General features: G+C 44.7%; 1 protein-coding gene across 3 annotated transcripts in view; it reads right to left on the bottom strand.

The window, feature by feature from the left end:
• The window catches only part of adamts9 (ADAM metallopeptidase with thrombospondin type 1 motif, 9), a 402,991-nt gene that overhangs the window by 208,943 nt on the left and 175,618 nt on the right, over positions 1-18,430 (bottom strand). The window contains exon 29 of one of the 3 annotated variants that reach the window (XM_068051581.1): positions 9,920-10,158. The exons of the other annotated variants lie outside the window; for them this stretch is intronic. Coding sequence (XP_067907682.1) covers positions 10,054-10,158 — 105 coding nt within the window. The 3' untranslated portion in view covers positions 9,920-10,053. Of the gene's footprint in view, positions 1-9,919; positions 10,159-18,430 lie in introns of those variants that run through there. 3 annotated transcript variants of the gene reach the window in all.

The raw sequence follows: 18,430 nt of genomic DNA, 5'->3' as shown, positions 1-18,430 counted from the left end.
TTCTGACCTTGTCTTGGCTGAACCTCGTGAATTTTGTAATGTGTCCATCAGTTCAGCTTAATACCTTTTGTGGATATAAGCAAGTTATTTTCACTAGCATCTCAAAGAACTGGATCATGGCATCGCAGCCTTCTTTTCTAAAATGCCATAAAATATGTCTTAATAACTTAGAGCTTCAAACCCCAAAATCTTTTTATATTATTTTCTGAACCCTTTAAATTGCATCAATATCCTTTTAGATGTTAGCATATCCAAAACTGGTGGATAAAGTTACAAATGTAACCATACTACTGAGTAATGCCATGTTAAATGATCTATTGTGACAGTCAAATGTTATCAATATGCAGCTCCGCACTTGATTGGCTTTGTAACAGCTTCATATGATTAAATACATTTAGGGAGTCACAATAATTATATCCAACTTGTTTACTCTATTCTATTGGCTATGCTAATGGATACTCATTCATTCTGTGCAATGTTCCAAGTTTCCTGTATTGACATACATTAGCTTACAAAAGTCAATATATCGTCCTTGGCCAGGTCTGCTTAATTTGTCAAAGGCCCTTTGAATGTTCCACATCTCCATTACATGAGTCACTTAGTCACATCAGCAAACCCTAGATCACTATAATTACCCTCTAACATATAGCTCATGAATGTTGTGAATTGGAGGATATCCTGAAAGGACCCGTATTGAAATTCTCTAGTCATTGCCCCCAAAGTCCTTTTTATTTTTGCAAACCAGTTCTAAATCCACTTAACTAATTTTCCATTAATCCTATTTATTGTAATCTTCTTTAGCATGAACCAAAAGATCAACGACCTGAAGACATATGAAGAATACAGTTCCTGAAGTCAAAAGGCAGAAGAACCCACTGTCAAGCCACAGTTGAAAACTTTTGTTTTATATTTTTTCAGTTTTAATCTAGATATTTTACTTAGGCTCAACATCTCAGACAACTAGCTGGGTGAACCATCACTCCCTCTGGCCTGGAGTATGCCTTTACTTACCCAATATCTACCTGATTTGTAGCAAATCTAAGGTTGAACAGGAATCTCTCAGCATTGTATTTTGGCTACTGCTTATTTCACATGCCTTCATGTGATCTTGCTGGAATTCAGAAGGTGCTAAAGTAAATGCTTTAATGGCTCAGGCTATCAACTGCCAAACAGATTTATTAAATGGTAAATAAACAAAAGCAATGACACACTGTGCATTTTCAGTAGTTACAAAGTTAACCATCTTACTTAGAATACTAAAAATAACAGTCACCTATATCTTCTATGGTAAACTTCAAAATGAAGTGGACTGGGTTCAAGTATCTGAATATTAAGTTTTATATAGAGGCTCACTGCATAATCTCTCTGGACTATCTGCCTCTCTCTAATGGATTCAAAAAAATTCTTAATTGCAATGAGACTAGCTATGAAATACTTCTCAAAATTAGACTGGAATAAAGGAAATTTAATGATGTGCCCTTTAAACTCAAATAGAGCAGCCCAAAATATCCTGTATTTAAACTGAATGCTTGGTCTTCACCTAAGATATGTGACTAGACATAAAGTCAATCCTGTGGCTATTGCATGCCAAAACTGGCTGGCTATTTTCTGAATTATCTGGCTTTTAACTCCATTTGTAACATGACAGAAAGAGAAGCCATGGTACATTATAAACAAAATTCTTCAGATGTTAGTACTACAGATTGGCGCAATGAATTCAACTTCAGCAAGGTGTTGCACAGAAAATAGATTACCCGCCTGTTATACAATCCATCCAATTCTCCTTTCCATTGACTTCCACCTGTCACAGATGAATGTCATCACCACTTTCCCAAAATCAGGAGCTTCAAAAGTCAACTTGTTCATTCACAATTGGATGTCAGCTGGAGCAAAAGTCTTGGAGCTTGCAATATGCTAGGCAGCCAAGAATATTTAGTGCTAGTGACTTAAGCCTGACACAAAAAATCTGAGGCAGTCACACATTTGATGATAATTCATAAACACAATACTGCAGAGGCTGGAAATCTAAAATAAAAATGGAAAATGCTAGAAATCCACAGCAGGTCAGACAGCTGTGACTCTATGTGGGAAGAGTCAGTGATGAAGGCAAGGGAAGGATGGGAACATTCCTGCTTGTACTCATTTTTCACCCTACAAGCCTTCAGTAAACATATCATCTTCAGCCATTTCTGCCATCTCCAACGTGGTGCTACCACCAAACACATCTTCCCCTCTCTTTCCCTTTTAGCTTTCCAAAGGAACCATTGCCTCCCTGGTCCACTCTCACCCCTACCGACCACTCCCCTACCCAGGGCACCTTCTCGGGCAAACACAGGAGATGCCACCTGTCTTTTTACCTTCTCCTTTCTCACCATCCTTTTCCTTCCTTTTCCCCTTTCCCTGCCTCTCTTCTTGCTTACAACCTTTAACATCTCTAACATTTTCCAGTTTTGATGAAAGGCCATCAACATTGTGCTGGATTTTCAAATTAGGGTCGGGAATCCGACCCCTGGATAATTTTCGGGTCCTGACCCCACCCCCTCGCCGCGTCAGTGATGCAACACAATTTTAAAATTTAAAGTAGCTAACTGGCCTGGGGGTCAGTTCAGCACCCAATCAGTGGCCTGGAGGTGGAACATGGATCCGGAGGGCCCTTTGAAAAGGTGAGTGGCAGCCAAGATTGGGATTGACACTGAGGACGTGTCACAGCAGGGTGCTGATCGGGCCAGCACTGGCACTGGCAGATGTCTATGGAAGGCGCCAAAGTTTTCTGATGCCTCTTTTGAGGCGTTGACAGAGGCAGTCGCTGTGAGGCGAGGAATTCTCTTCCCAGCGTCCGGTAGAAGGTTCCTCAGGAGACCAAAAGGCCTGGATGGTGGTTGCCACAGAGCAGAGGTGTGACACAGAGGATGTGGGTCCATGTCGCAAGAGGCTCAATGATCTGTTAAGAACTGGAAAGGTGAGTGGCAAGCGACACCCGGGTGACAAGCCTCTAACTCTGTATGCAGCAGCATGCACATGAGTTGAGCAGACTGAGTGCCCATAGGACTTCCTAACATTGTCAGAATAAGTGCCCAGTTGCATCACTGAGACAACAGCCACGCTCACATATGGGGTGCATTTGAAAAGGGGCCATCACTGAGGAGTGTAACAGATCATGTCAATGTCATGCTGGAATAGGTGAGGCAGGGCAGCCTTCTCATACATATTTGTGTCTTCATCCTGCAGGAAAAGAGTGGTGCAGTGGTTAGCACCACAGCCTCACAGCTCCAGCAACCCAGGTTCGATTCTGGGTACTGCTTGTGTGGAGTTTGCAAGTTCTCCCTGGGGCCGTGTGGGTTTCCACTGGGTGCTCCGGTTTCCTCCCACAGCCAAAGACTTGCAGGTTGATAGGTAAATTGGCTATTGTAAATTTCCCCTAGTGTAGGTAGGTGGTGGGGAAGTGGTAGGGAATACAGGATTAGTATAAATGGGTGATCAGCACAGACATGGTGGGCCGAAGGGCCTGTTTCAGTGCTGTATGACTATGAAAAATGAACGCACAACAGGTGTGAGATGGCTTGAATGGGTGGTGGTGTGGCTGACCTTTATGGCCTGACACTGATGGAGGAAGTGGCCCTTGATAGTGCATGGGTGCCATTGTGGCAGGCTATTGGCAATGGTGAGACTGGAAGCCATGATAAGCAGGGTCATTTGAATGCTCCATCTTTAGGTGAAAGGCATGTAGGAAACTCCTGCCCAATGGTGCTGTGGCTGTTCATGAAATCATGACAGCTGCCCATGAACTGAGTGCAGACCTGCAGGATGTACTTCTTGTGTCCACAGACCAGCTGGACATTCAGTGGGTGGAATCCTTTTAGTCATAGAGAGATACAGCACTGAAACAGGCCCTTTGGCCCACCGAGTCTGTGCCGACCATCAACCACCCATTTAAGATAATCCGACGTTAATCCCATATTCCCACTATCCTCCTACCTACACAAGGGGCAATTTACCTATAAACCTGCAAGTCTTTGGCTGTGGGAGGAAACCAGAGCACCCAGCGGAAACCCACATGGTCACAGGGAGAACTTGCAAACTCCGCACAGGCAGTTCCCAGAACCAAACCCGGGTCGCTGGAGCTGTGAGGCTGCGATGCTAACCACTGCGCCACAGGGCGGCACAGTGGCGCAGTGGTTAGCACCGCAGCCTCACAGCTCCAGAGACCCGGGTTCGATTCTGGGTACTGCCTGTGCGGAGTTTGCAAGTTCTCCCTGTGTCTGCGTGGGTTTCCTCCGGGTGCTCCGGTTTCCTCCCACATGCCAAAGACTTGCAGGTTGATAGGTTAATTGGCCATTATAAATTGCCCCTAGTATAGGTAGGTGGTAGGGAAATATATAGGGACAGGTGGGGATGTGATAGGAATATGGGATTAGTGTAGGATTAGTATAAATGGGTGGTTGATGGTCGGCACAGACTCGGTGGGCCGAAGGGCCTGTTTCAGTGCTGTATCTCTAAACTAAACTAAACTGTGCCGTCCTGTCATTTTCTGTTCAGGAATTTGGCTGGCTTGTCTGTTGGTGCCTTGATGGCTCCGTGGGTGCAATCAATGACCCCCTAAACCTGTGTGAATTCATCAGGGGATGCAAAGCCCAGTTCCCTCTGTGCCTATGCTGGCCCATTTGTTTCAAAATGAATGTATTCCCCCGCTTTCCAGAATAGGGCATCTGTGACCTGCCTAATGGTATGATGAGCTGCCAACTGCGAGATGCCATCCAGTTCTGCAGCTGATCCCGGGAACAACCGGGGCGGCACAGTGGCGCAGTGGTTAGCACTACAGCCTCACAGCTCCAGGGACCCGGGTTCGATTCTGGGTACTGCCTGTGTGGAGTTTGCAAGTTCTCCCTGTGTCTGCGTGGGTTTTCTCCGGGTGCTCCGGTTTCCTCCCACAAGCCAAAAGACTTGCAGGTTGGTAGGTAAATTGGCCATTATAAATTGTCACTAGTATAGGTAGGTGGTAGGGAAATATAGGGACAGGTGGGGATGTTTGGTAGGAATATGGTGTTAGTGTAGGATTAGTATAAATGGGTGGTTGATGGTCGGCACAGACTCGTTGGGCCGAAGGGCCTGTTTCAGTGCTGTATCTCTAATCTAAAATCTAATCTAATCATAATCTAACCCAGAGGCATAAATATTCAGGGCGACAGTGAACTTGATGGCTGCTGGTAAGGGACTGCCATGGGGTCCATGAGACCACAAGTCATTGTGGACCAGAGTACAAATGTCCGAGACCATCTGCCTGGATGGGTGCAGTCTCCTATTGCACTGGCGCTCTGTCATTTGCAGGTTGCTGACTCGTGGGTGGTACACCTGATGTCTTGGGTTGCGCCTTCTTCTCCTGGCAGCCCCTCTCTGTGCTCCTCCCGACCAGGAGGATGCCTCTGCTGAAGCTCCTCCTCGTTACTCTGTCCAATGTTAGTGCAGACTGCTCCCATTTACACTCCCTCAGCTGGCACACATTTGTACACCAGGCCTTCCTCTGCCAACCTCTGATGCCCAAGGGAAGCCAGCAGCCTGACACCCCTCTCCAGACACCTACCTCTCACTGTCTACAAATACAAGCCATTGCTGGTACTGAGAGGCAACAAAACTCTATGCCACTGCTTGTGCAGCCTAACTTTATTCTCCATCTTTTAAATGAGTTGACCAGTGTATCCATTAGCCTTTGGCTCCCCGCTGTGTTCACGCCAGCTGAACCCTGATGTGTCCCTGACACTGCGTGTTCCCTATGCCTGCCAATTGAAAATTTTAGACTGTTCCTCTGAGGCCTGTTAATGAGATCGTCAATGAGCTCAACCAGCACTTAATTGAAGGTCTGTGGGTTTCAGAATTCACTCCCAACCCACCCTTTAAAGATCACATCATGTTCCGGAGGCAGTGGGATCCAGTGACGCCCTCCAGGAACGCGATTTTCAAACTGTGCCACACCCACGCCTGCCCTGCCGGCATTTGAAAATCTAGCACATTAACTCAGTTTCTCTTTCCACAGATTCTGCTGGACTGTTTCCAGCATTTTCTGCTTTTATTTTATATTGTATCTATGACCATGCTCTGTTTCAACAGGATAATCAAAGGCACCCAGGAATAACAATCAGGGATGCATAACTTCTGTTTCCCCAATGTAAACTGGTCAATTTTTGAAAAGTATTTTCCTTCTTCAAAGAACAAAGGCTGAAGAAGCTGCTTTTTGTTTTGTGTGGATTTTTTTAATATCCAGTAAGGTGGAGCATATCAACTTATGTGGTATGATTTGTTAATGGTGCTATAACATACTGACCATTAGTGGTGGATTTCAACAACCATCCATTAGTCAGGCATTTAACTTACATTTTTCAGATGCACCATTAGATGTATATGGCTGGATTTTCCAGTGGGCTTCGGGACCCCGACGTCAGGATCAAATGGGGATCCTGAGCCTGGACTTGCCAACAATGCACCTGATGGCACAATCTTCCAAGAAGTTGCATCCTAGTGTGCCACTTCCACATTTGCTGTCATATTAAGGACGGTGGGTGGGCTCTCGATGCAGCCCAGCCCAAAGGGCCAGCAGCTCTGGAGCCTCAGCAGCCCTACCAGGAGAAGTGGGCTCTATTGAGGCAGGTCAGGATCCATGAGGGTGCCTCAACATGGAGGTATTCTCAGAGGTCTGGAAACATATAGAAAATTATGAGGTGGGGCCTGGCCATTAGGCCCCTCAGAGCGAAGGGGAAACACCTCTGGATGAATTGTCTGGACCAGTCATATAAATACTGTGGCTACAGGAGCAGGTCAGAGGCTGGGAAGTCTGTGGCATGTAACCCATCACCTGACTTCACAAAGCCTGTCCACTATCTACAAAGCACAAGTCAGGAGTGTGATGAAATACTCTCCACTTTTCTGGATGAGTGCAGCTCCAACAACACTCAAAAAGCTCAACTCCATGAAGGACAAAGCAGCCTGCTTGTTCGGCACCCCATCCATCACCTCAAATATTCACTCCCTCCACCACTGGCACACAGTGACAACAGTATGTACCATCTACAAGATGTACTGCAGCAACTTGCCAGAGCTTCTTTAACAGCACCTTCCATACCCGCAACCTCTACCACCTAGAAGAACAACAACAGCAGACACATGGGATACCAACATCTGCAAGTTCCACTCCAAGTCACACACCATCCTGACTTGCAACTATATCACTGTTCCTTCACAGTTGCTGGGTCAAAATCCTGGAACTTTCTCTTTAACAGCACTGTGGATGTATCTACACTCCATGGACTGCAGCGGCTCAAGAAGATGGCTCAACACCATCTTCTCAAGGGTAATCAGAGATGGGCATTAGATATTTGCCTTGCCAGTGATGTTCACATCCCATGAATGAATACAAAAAGGTACTAGATAATGGCCAGAATATCCTAGAATAATCATATGCAGAAAATACCAAGGAGAAGAAAAACACTGAAAAAATATTTGTGTGTATTAACTATTTGGAATAGAATACCGCAAGTATTTAGTGAATTATTTAAACCAGAAGTAAAAGGCGATTAGAAAAGACAGCAGTGGGCATAGCAAGAAGAAATTTTGAAAATGTTCTGTATGCAACCCTATTAAAATAAAACTATGCTTACTTTACAAGGTTCATTCCATGTAACTAATATTGTAAGGAGGGGAAAACAGTAAGAGTATTGGACTGCATTACTCCCTGAAATACTTCATGATGATGTATAATATTAAATAGATGCCACATTAAGTTGCCCTGTATAATTCTAACAATGTACCTTATTACCATGTTGGAAGAACTCTCATCAAAGCATCAATGTGGCATTTCTGTTTATCACCCATAAACATTTAGAAAATATGATAATGTACACAGACGAAGCATGTCAAGAACATGCACAAACCAAACAGTGTAATGACCTTTAATGTTCAATGCAGGCAAACATGCACACATATAAACATTTGAGGAACGCCTGGAGTGAAGAACCCTAAACGTCCAGATGAACAAAACATAGATAACATAGGTAATAAGGTAACAAAAGATCAAATTGAAGAGTGACTTTTACATCTAAAGATGAGTAGACTGTATTCTTTGTAATTTCTAATACTTCACATGTTCTGGTTAACTTTCTTTTTACAATATTAGATACCCAAAACCTAACAAGTCCATTAAAGATCCAAATAATGTTGAGCAATATTCATCCAAACTACATAGTTCTCACAGAAGCCATATTTAAAGATACTTGATAAGTGTATATGGATTATTCCCAAATTGCCCTCTTGCAGTGCCAGTTAAACCTAGCTTGGTCTTTATACAATATTCTGGGACGGCAGTCTAATATGAGATATCCTATTCTGTGAACTGGTGACATGGGAAACAATCAGCCAAATTGTTATGTAATGGGACAAATTTTGCTGCAACAGGGCATTTAAAAACTTCCGCTTAGGCATCCTGGAGCTGGGAAAGGCCACCCAGGAAAAGCTGTCGGCCTCTCCGCGCCCCGGGGATGGGCTCTGACAATCGGGCACAGGGTGCCTGATTGAGGGCCGCCCCCGCTTCCCCAACCACCCCCAGGACCCAAGATGCACCCCTTCCCCCCAAATGATCATTCTTGCCTCGCCAGGGCCCTACCGATGACCCCTGGCAAGGCAACACAATCTTACCTGGACTCCTGGCTCCATGTCCTTGGTTGGGCTGCAGTCCCAGCAGAAGCCATTGCTCCCGGTGCTGCTGCTGGGACTAAGCGCTGCCAGCCTACTGATTGGCCGGCAGCTCAATGAGGCGAGACTTCCTCCCTCAAGTGGGTGGAAGTCCCACCTTGGAACAATTAAAGCTTGGAGACCCGTAAAATGCGGGACAGATCCCCAGGCTAGGCGGAAGCGGGCTCGCCACCAACTTTTACATCGGTGGCCAGCTCCCATCTGCCCACCATAAAATCTAGCCTAAAATGTCTGTGCATTTCCCAGCAGGAACCAAGGCCCACGAAGTTTAAGGGAACTGTTTGCTCACTTTCTTTTGGCAAGAATAAGAAATACTGCTAAATGCTATGTTTGAATCATTCAGCCACTGTCATGTGACAAGCCCCTCCCCATCTGTGTTTTTATCCTGCTTATTGACTGGCCACCTTTGCATACTCTGGCTACAATCAGAAACCCTGTTGGAGGAAATCATCCGCATCGCTGTCTCTAAGAGACTCACTAAACCAGTCATCTACCTCTTCAAACTAAAAGCCTCAGGACCACGGAATTCAGCTAGAAGCCAATCGAATCACCAAACTTCTATGGGTCAAACTTCACAGACTGTATACCTTTTCTTACAGACTCTAACTCAACCCATCTACCTTTCCCTACTCTGTAATCTATTTGTATGTGTGTAAACTTCTAGTGTGTGTGTGAGAGTGAAAGTTGGCATGTTGTTTATTATTTTGTTGGTTCAGTTTAGGTACAATAAGGTTAATCTACTTCTTTGTTAACTCAAGAAAACTTGTCCAATTACTTACTTGCTATGATCACAACAAGTAGTATGTCACGACCACTCAAGACAAAGCCCCCAATCAATATATATACAATTCTGACTGCAGTGGGAGCAACGTACTGTCAATTCAGTCCCACAGCTCCACAGGTCGCATCATACATATCTTAAAGCTTTCCCAAATTAGAGAAAGCCACAGCTAAATTGAACCAATCTAGTAACCCCTGAATAAGTCGAACCAAACCAGGTATCTTTAGATATCAACAAATTAACTGTTTATTAGAAAAAACTAAAATCTTTAACAGTACGAAGATAAACCAGTATCTAAAGACTTTATAATTTATTTAAAGAATCTAACTCCTGCAATCGCATACATATACCCAAACTGACAGCAGTTTGGTGTTTAATTAGCTGCCCGAGAAAATAGAAATAACAATAAAGTCTTTGCAGATTTACATTCCTGCCGAATTGGAATCTTCAACATAGATGTAGTCCAAGGTTGCTTGAAGTTTTTGCAGTTGTCCGATGGAAAAAACAGGTTCTTCAATGGTAGGACATACAGTAGTCTAGTTCAGCAGTTGAAGTGTTGCTCTTATTTCCAGGGATGAGCACAGCAGGTCAACAAATAGCTTTTTTTTTGAAGAATTAATCTGGCTTGACTTTTCAGAATTCTGAGAGGGAATAAATAGGGTTTAAATAGAGCTCTCCTCTTTCCTTCACGTGCCAGAGCAGTTTATGTCCCAACTGCCTCTGAACAAACAGTTTTCAAAGTCAAACAGCAACATTGTATGTCCTGTTCTCCCTCTCTGTCTGGCTGTATCCAGGGCAACCAAGATGCACTTTCTGGTAACTTCTGAAGCTGGCTGCATTAAAGAAATACTGATGTCTTACAGCCTTAAAGGCATACAGCTTATTTCCCAAAAACAAACAGGATCATGACACCTCTGCCCCTGGCGAAATGAAACGGCATTCCCAAAATGCGTTTCATTATAATGCAAAAAATAGTAATTGGAAAAACACTAACATTTTTTTCCACGATATATAGATATGCAATTTTTGCTAAAATTATAAGACTGCAGCAACAGATTCCATCAGAACATTTTCAGCATAATTTTTTTTAGAAAGGTTGTCCCAATTAGCCCATTTCAAATTTCCAAACATTGTCTTCCAGTTGTTTTGTGTTTTCCTTCCAAGTGTCCCTATTGTCCATCACCTCAGCCAGGTGAGCTCCACAGCTAGGAGCACTGACCATTACTGGGTTCACTATTCTCTGAGAAGTTTCTCGAGTACCCTTTAACCTATGTGGTATCGCTTGATACTGGAAATCACTGTTCGGTGTAACAGAAGCTGTCTTTTCCTTATCCTGGGGTGTCAAAGGAATTTGACAGTATCCCTCCAACACAGTTGTCTCTTTAAGACACACGGTGTTGCCCACTCTGTCCATACAGTCTTTTAAATGAGAATTTGGGTAGGAGTCTGCCTTCTTTACAGCAGTTACTTTTCTAGAGTCTATGCAAGTTTGAGCCGACCCACCAGGTTTAGATATCAAGAGCACCTGAGAATTCCAGCTGTCCTGACTAGGTTCAACTAAGCTGCCCTTCAGCATGCATTGTACCTCTCCTTCCATTTGGGCCTATCTGTCTGGACTTAAGCGGCAAGGATGTTGTTTTAAAGAAGTGGTTCCCCCTATACCCACATAATGTGTGGCTAAGGTTTTACATCCTGGCTTATCCCTACAAACTCTTTGAAACGTTGTGAAAAGCCTGGTTCGGTCTTCATTCTGTTTTGCCTCTAAGTGCAAAAGCATATTGTCTAATTTTCCTAGCCATTCTGTATTCACTAATCTGATAATGGGATGTTCAATCTGAGAATTTCCTAGGCCTGCTTCTGCCTCATCATCACTATCCTTTTCCTTCTCAACTGTACTAATTACCTGACATACCTGTACTGGCTTAGCCTCATCCCTGCAGTAATAATGCTCCAGCATATTGATGGGCCATAACCGGTTCTTCTTCAGGCGATCAGGGGTGTCAACCAAATAATCTACCTTACCCACTCTTTTGATCACTTGATATGAGCCACTAAACCATGCTTTTAATGGTACTCCCTGCAACGGTTTTAACACTAATACTTCATCCCCTGGTTGGAAATCAAGGGCTTTTGAATTCTTGTCTGCCCATTTTTTCATATTGGGTTGGGATGTTTTAAGGGGTTCTTCAGCCACACCACAAGCTTTTGTGAGCCTTTCCCAGAACACAGATAAGTAGTCTAATATCGAAGATTCATTCTTTTGTTCCAAGAATCTGACTTGTATAAGTTTTAGAGGACCTCTTACTTCATGTACGTAAACCAATTCAAAAGGACTGAAGCCTGTAGACTCATTGGGTAAGTCTCTGGTGGCAAATAAAGGTAAGTCTAGTCCTTTATCCCAGTCATGTGGATATTCGTGACTGTATGTTCTAATCATTGTTTTAAGAGTTTGATGAAATCTCTCTAAAGCTCCCTGTGACTGTGGATGATATGCTGAAGATTTCAACTGTCTAATCCCCAAATTACCCATGACATCTTGAAATATCCTGGACATGAAATCAGAACTTTGATCTGATTGAACTTTAAGTGGTAACCCATATCTCGTAAAGAATTGGGTTAACTTTTCTACTACTACTCTCGCAGTAATTGTCCTCAAAGGAATGGCCTCTGGAAATCGAGTAACCATATCCATAATTTTTCTTCTTAGAGATACAGCACTGAAACAGGTCCTTCGGCCCACCGAGTCTGTGCCGACCATCAACCACCCAATTATTCTAATCCTACACTAATCCTATATTCCTACCAAACATCCCCACCTGTCCCTATATTTCCCTACCACCTAACTATACTATAAGGACAGCATTACCCCTGAAATAATCAAGAGTGCCAAGCCTGCTATACTCTCAGCACTACATGAACTGCTATGCCTGTGCTGGGACGAGGGAGCAGTACCCCAGGACATGCGCGATGCCAACATCATCACCCTCTATAAAAACAAAGGTGACCGCGGTGACTGCAACAACTACCGTGGAATCTCCCTGCTCAGCATAGTGGGGAAAGTCTTTGCTCGAGTCGCTCTGAACAGGCTCCAGAAGCTGGCCGAGCGCGTCTACCCTGAGGCACAGTGTGGCTTTCGTGCAGAGAGATCGACTATTGACATGCTGTTCTCCCTTCGTCAGATACAGGAGAAATGCCGTGAACAGCAGATGCCCCTCTACATTGCTTTCATTGATCTCACCAAAGCCTTTGACCTCGTCAGCAGACGTGGTCTCTTCAGACTACTAGAAAAGATCGGATGTCCACCAAAGCTACTAAGTATCATCACCTCATTCCATGACAATATGAAAGGCACAATTCAACATGGTGGCTCCTCATCAGAGCCCTTTCCTATCCTGAGTGGTGTGAAACAGGGCTGTGTTCTCGCACCCACACTTTTTGGGATTTTCTTCTCCCTGCTGCTTTCACATGCGTTCAAATCCTCTGAAGAAGGAATTTTCCTCCACACAAGATCAGGGGGCAGGTTGTTCAACCTTGCCCATCTAAGAGCGAAGTCCAAAGTACGGAAAGTCCTCATCAGAGAACTCCTCTTTGCTGACGATGCTGCTTTAACATCTCACACTGAAGAATGCCTGCAGAGTCTCATCGACAGGTTTGCGTCTGCCTGCAATGAATTTGGCCTAACCATCAGCCTCAAGAAAACGAACATCATGGGGCAGGATGTCAGAAATGCTCCATCCATCAATATTGGCGACCACGCTCTGGAAGTGGTTCAAGAGTTCACCTACCTAGGCTCAACTATCACCAGTAACCTGTCTCTAGATGCAGAAATCAACAAGCGCATGGGTAAGGCTTCCACTGCTATGTTCAGACTGGCCAAGAGAGTGTGGGAAAATGGCGCACTGACACGGAACACAAAAGTCCGAGTGTATCAGGCCTGTGTCCTCAGTACCTTGCTCTACGGCAGCGAGGCCTGGACAACGTATGCCAGCCAAGAGCGACGTCTCAATTCATTCCATCTTCGCTGCCTTCGGAGAATACTTGGCATCAGGTGGCAGGACTATATCTCCAACACAGAAGTCCTTGAAGCGGCCAACATCCCCAGCTTATACACACTACTGAGTCAGCGGCGCTTGAGATGGCTTGGCCATGTGAGCCGCATGGAAGATGGCAGGATCCCCAAAGACACATTGTACAGCGAGCTCGCCACTGGTATCAGACCCACCGGCCGTCCATGTCTCCGTTATAAAGACGTCTGCAAACGCGACATGAAATCGTGTGACATTGATCACAAGTCGTGGGAGTCAGTTGCCAGCATTCGCCAGAGCTGGCGGGCAGCCATAAAGACAGGGCTAAATTGTGGCGAGTCGAAGAGACTTAGTAGTTGGCAGGAAAAAAGACAGAGGCGCAAGGGGAGAGCCAACTGTGCAACAGCCCCAACAAACAAATTTCTCTGCAGCACCTGTGGAAGAGCCTGTTACTCCAGAATTGGCCTTTATAGCCACTCCAGGCGCTGCTTCACAAACCACTGACCACCTCCAGGCGCGTATCCATTGTCTCTCGAGATAAGGAGGCCCAAAAGAAACCTATACTAGTGGCAATTTATAATGGCCAATTTACCTACCAACCTGCAAGTCTTTTGGCTTGTGGGAGGAAACCGGAGCACCCGGAGGAAACCCACGCAGACACAGGGAGAACTTGCAAACTCCACACAGGCAGTACCTAGAATTGAACCCGGGTCACTGGAGCTGTGAGGCTGCGGTGCTAACCATTGCGCCACTGTGCCACCATAATAGTAAGTATGTATTGATGCCCTGCTTTTGTGTTTGGCAAGGGTCCTACACTGTCTACTAATACCCTGCTAAATGGTTCTTCTATCACTGGTATGGAAACTAGTGGTGCCGGTTCAATGGTAGGTTGTGGTTTTCCCACCATTTGACAGGTATGGCATGTCCTACAAAATTGTCTCACATCATTTGTAAGACTTGGTCAGTAATAATGTTGGCTTATGCGTGATTTGGTCTTCTGAATTCCCCTATGTCCTGCAAAAGGAATGTCATGTGCTAACCTTAATAATCCTTGGTGATATTTAGGTGGTACCACTATCTGTTCAACAACTGTCCAGTCTACGCGGCGGTTTCCACTTCCTCCTCAAAACCCTGTTTGCCAAATAATAGCCTTCTGGAACTCCTTTCGCCTCAGCTTCTGACAGAGCCGTCTGTGCTATTTGGTATAACTCTGGATCAGCTTACTGTGCTACAATGATAGACGATCTGTTAAACATCTCATTTGGATTATCTAAATCCCCAAATATGATTTCAGATACTTGGCTATCTGCTTGTGGTGCCCCTTTTACCTCCGACGATGGGTCCTGTTTAGCCATTGTTCAGGTGACTACACACGCAGGAAATATTCCCAGAACTTGTTCTTGTAATTGCTCCGTTTCCTTAATTTCACTTGGTTCCTCTGTAATTATAGGAGAAACTGATACTTTTGATCCAGCCAAATCATTTCCTAGGAGTAGATTAATTCCCTTTACTGGCAAACTGTGGACAACTCCTACAGTTACTATCCCAGATATTAAGTCACTCTTTAAGCATACTTTATACAAAGGTATGGGTATATACTCCCCGCCAATTCCATTAACTAAAACTTTAGCATTCAAGGCACTCTTTGGTGTAAACCTTATATCGCTCTATGACCCCCATAAACCCGAGAAGGATAGAAAGTGGGAGGGTGAAAGGAAGGCAAGTAGCCAGGAACAAGAAGGAACAGCTGGGAATGCCCCAGGATCACCTCCACAGGCCAAAAAGGAAGGTGCTGAGGGTAAAAGTAAGGTTCGCAAGCCGAAGTGTTATCATTGCCACAAAACGGGTCATCTTCGCTCAGAGTGCTGGAAATTGCAAGGTAAACCCGGAGGACTTGTTGAGGTATGCAAAGCTAGTGCAGAGGAAAGGACTCTGACTGAGAGTATAGCAGACCAAGCTATAGCTTCAATGACAGCTGTGAAACCAGATACTAAAACTAAAAGGAGTGTAGAGGTTAAGAATAAAACACCCAAGAGTTATAATGAATTTTTGTCAAAGGGGAAAGTAACTCCATATCCTGTAAGTGAGGCAGGAAAACCTATCATTATAGGTTTTGGGCGGCACAGTGGTGCAGTGGTTAGCACTGCAGCCTCACAGCTCTAGCGACCCGGGTTCAGTTCTGGGTACTGCCTGTGCGGAGTTTGCAAGTTCTCCCTGTGTCTCCGTGGGTTTCCCCAGGTGCTCCGGTTTCCTCTCACAGCCAAAGACTTGCAGGTTGATAGGTAAATTGGCCATTGTAAATTGCCCCTAGTGTAGGTAGGTGGTAGGAGAATGGTGGGGATGTGGTAGAGAATATGGGGTTAATGTAGGATTAGTATAAATGGGTGGTTGTTGGTCGGCACAGACTTGGTGGGCCGAGGGGCCTGTTTCAGTGCTGTATCTCTAAATAAATAAAAAATAAAATAAATATACTCAGGGACACAGGAGCAACCCAAATACAACTATCGAGTTTCCAACTGATATGAACCCAGACCCGTGAGAAATTAATATGACGACAGATGCAAGACCCCAATTTAAATATGTTATCCCAGAGACAAGTAATTAATATTCTAAACGTGAGCCCTTCAATTAGTCTGATTCTGATCTCAAACACGAGCTGCCTAACTAAAATATGATTCGATCGCGGGCAATCCCCCAATTAATGTTATGTCACAACCGCCCAAGACAAAGCCCCCAATCAATATATATATATAATTCTGACTGCAGTGGGAGCAATGCACTGTCAATTCAGTCCCACGGCGCCACAGGTCGCATCATATATATCTTAAAGCTTTCCCAAATCAAAGAAAGCCACAGCCAAATTGAACCAATCTAGTAACCCCTGAATAAGTCAAACCAAACCAGGTATGTTTAGATATCAACAAATTAACTGTTTATAAGAAAAAACTAAAATCTTTAACACTACTAAGATAAACCAATATCTAAAGACTTTATAACTTATTTAAAGAATCTAACTCCCGCATTCGCATCTATATACCCAAACTGACGGTAGTTTGCTGTTTAATTAGCTGTCCGCCAAAAAGAAATAACAATAAAGTCTTTGCAGATTTGGTGATGTGGACCATCAGCTACAGCAGAATTGTATGCAACCACAATCTGTAATCTTATGACCCTGCATATTCCTCACTCTAATATTACCATCAAGTCAGGGGACCAACCCTGGTTCAATGAAGCGTGCAGGAGAGCATGCCAGGAACAGCACCAGGCATACCTAAAATTGAGGTGCCAACCTGGTGAAACTACGACACAGAACTATATAAATTCTCAACAGTGGAAGCAGCATGCTATAGACAAAGCTAAGAGATCCCATAACGAACAGATCAGATCAAAGCTCTGCAGTCTTGCAACATCCAGTCATGAATGGTGATGGACAAGTAAAAAACTAACTGGAGGAAGAGGCTCAAACATCCCCATCCTCAATGATGGGTGAGCCCAGCACGACACTGCAGAAGACAAGCCTGAAGCATTTACAACAATCGTCAACCAGAAGTGCCCAGTGGGTGATCCAAGTTGGCCTCCTCCTGAGGTCTCCAGCCTCAGTGCTGCTTCAGACAATTCAATTCACTCTACGTGATATTAGGAAATGGCTGAAGGCACTGGGTACAACAAAGATTATGGGTCCTAACAACATCCCGGCTGCAGTACTGAAGACTTGTGCTCCAGAACTAGGAGCGCCCCCAGCCAAGCTATTCCTGTATAGCTTCAACACAGGCATCTACTCAACAATATGGCAAATTGCCCAGGTAAGTCCTGTCTACAAAAGCAGGACAAATCCAATCCGTCCAATTACCGCCCGATTAATCTGCTCTCAATTATCAGCAAAGCGATGGAAGGTATTGGTCACAGTGCTATCAAGTGGCAATTACTCAGCCACAAGCTGCTCACTGATGCTCAGTTTGAGTTGTGCCAGGGCCACTGAGCTTCAGACCTCAATACAGCCTTGGTCCAAACATGGACAAAAGACCTGAATTCCAGAGGTGAGTTAAGAGTGACTGCCCATGACATCAAGGCTGCATTTGAACAAGTGTGGCATCACTTGTAATATCTACGTGATATTAAAAAATGGCTGAAGGCACTGGATACAACAAAGGCTAAGGGCCCTTACAACATCCCGGCTGTCGAACTGAAGACTCCAGAACTAGCAAAACTGAAGTCAATGGGAATCGGGGGCGGGGGGAAACTCTCCACTGGAGTCATACCACCACAAATGAAGATGGTTGAGATTGTTGGGAGATCAATCATCTCAGCCCCAGGACATCTCTGCAGGAGTTCCTCAGGGTAGTGTCCTAGGCCCAACCATCTTCAGCTGCTTCATCAATGACCTTCAACATAAGGTCAGAAGTGGGTATATTCGCTGATGATTGCACAGTGCAATGTTCCAGTTGCAACTCCTCAGATACTAAAGCAGTCCATGCCCGTATGCAGCAAGACTTGGACAATCTTCAGTTTTAGGCTGGTAAATGCCAAGTAACATTCATGCCACACAAGTGCCGGGCAATGACGATCTGCAACAAGAGAAAATCTAACCATCCCCCCTTGAAATTCAACGCCATTACCATTGCTGAAACCCCTACCATCAATACCACTGATCTAAAACGTAACTGGACAAGCCATATGTAGACTGTGGCTACAAGAGCAGTTCAGAGGCACCATCTATAAGGCACAAGTCAGGAGCATGATGGAATACTCTCCATTTGCCTGGATGAGTGCAGCTCCAACAATACTCAAGAAGCTCTCCAAGACAAAGCAGCCTGTTTAATCAGCACCACATCCACCACCTTAAACATTTGCCCCCTCCACTACCCATGCACAGTAGCAGCACCTACAA

This window comes from Heterodontus francisci, chromosome 19 (assembly GCF_036365525.1).
Source record: "Heterodontus francisci isolate sHetFra1 chromosome 19, sHetFra1.hap1, whole genome shotgun sequence".
In the NCBI taxonomy this organism is placed as follows: domain Eukaryota; kingdom Metazoa; phylum Chordata; class Chondrichthyes; order Heterodontiformes; family Heterodontidae; genus Heterodontus; species Heterodontus francisci.
Note: the sequence above shows the minus strand (reverse complement) of the source record. Positions and strands in the feature narration are given on the sequence as shown.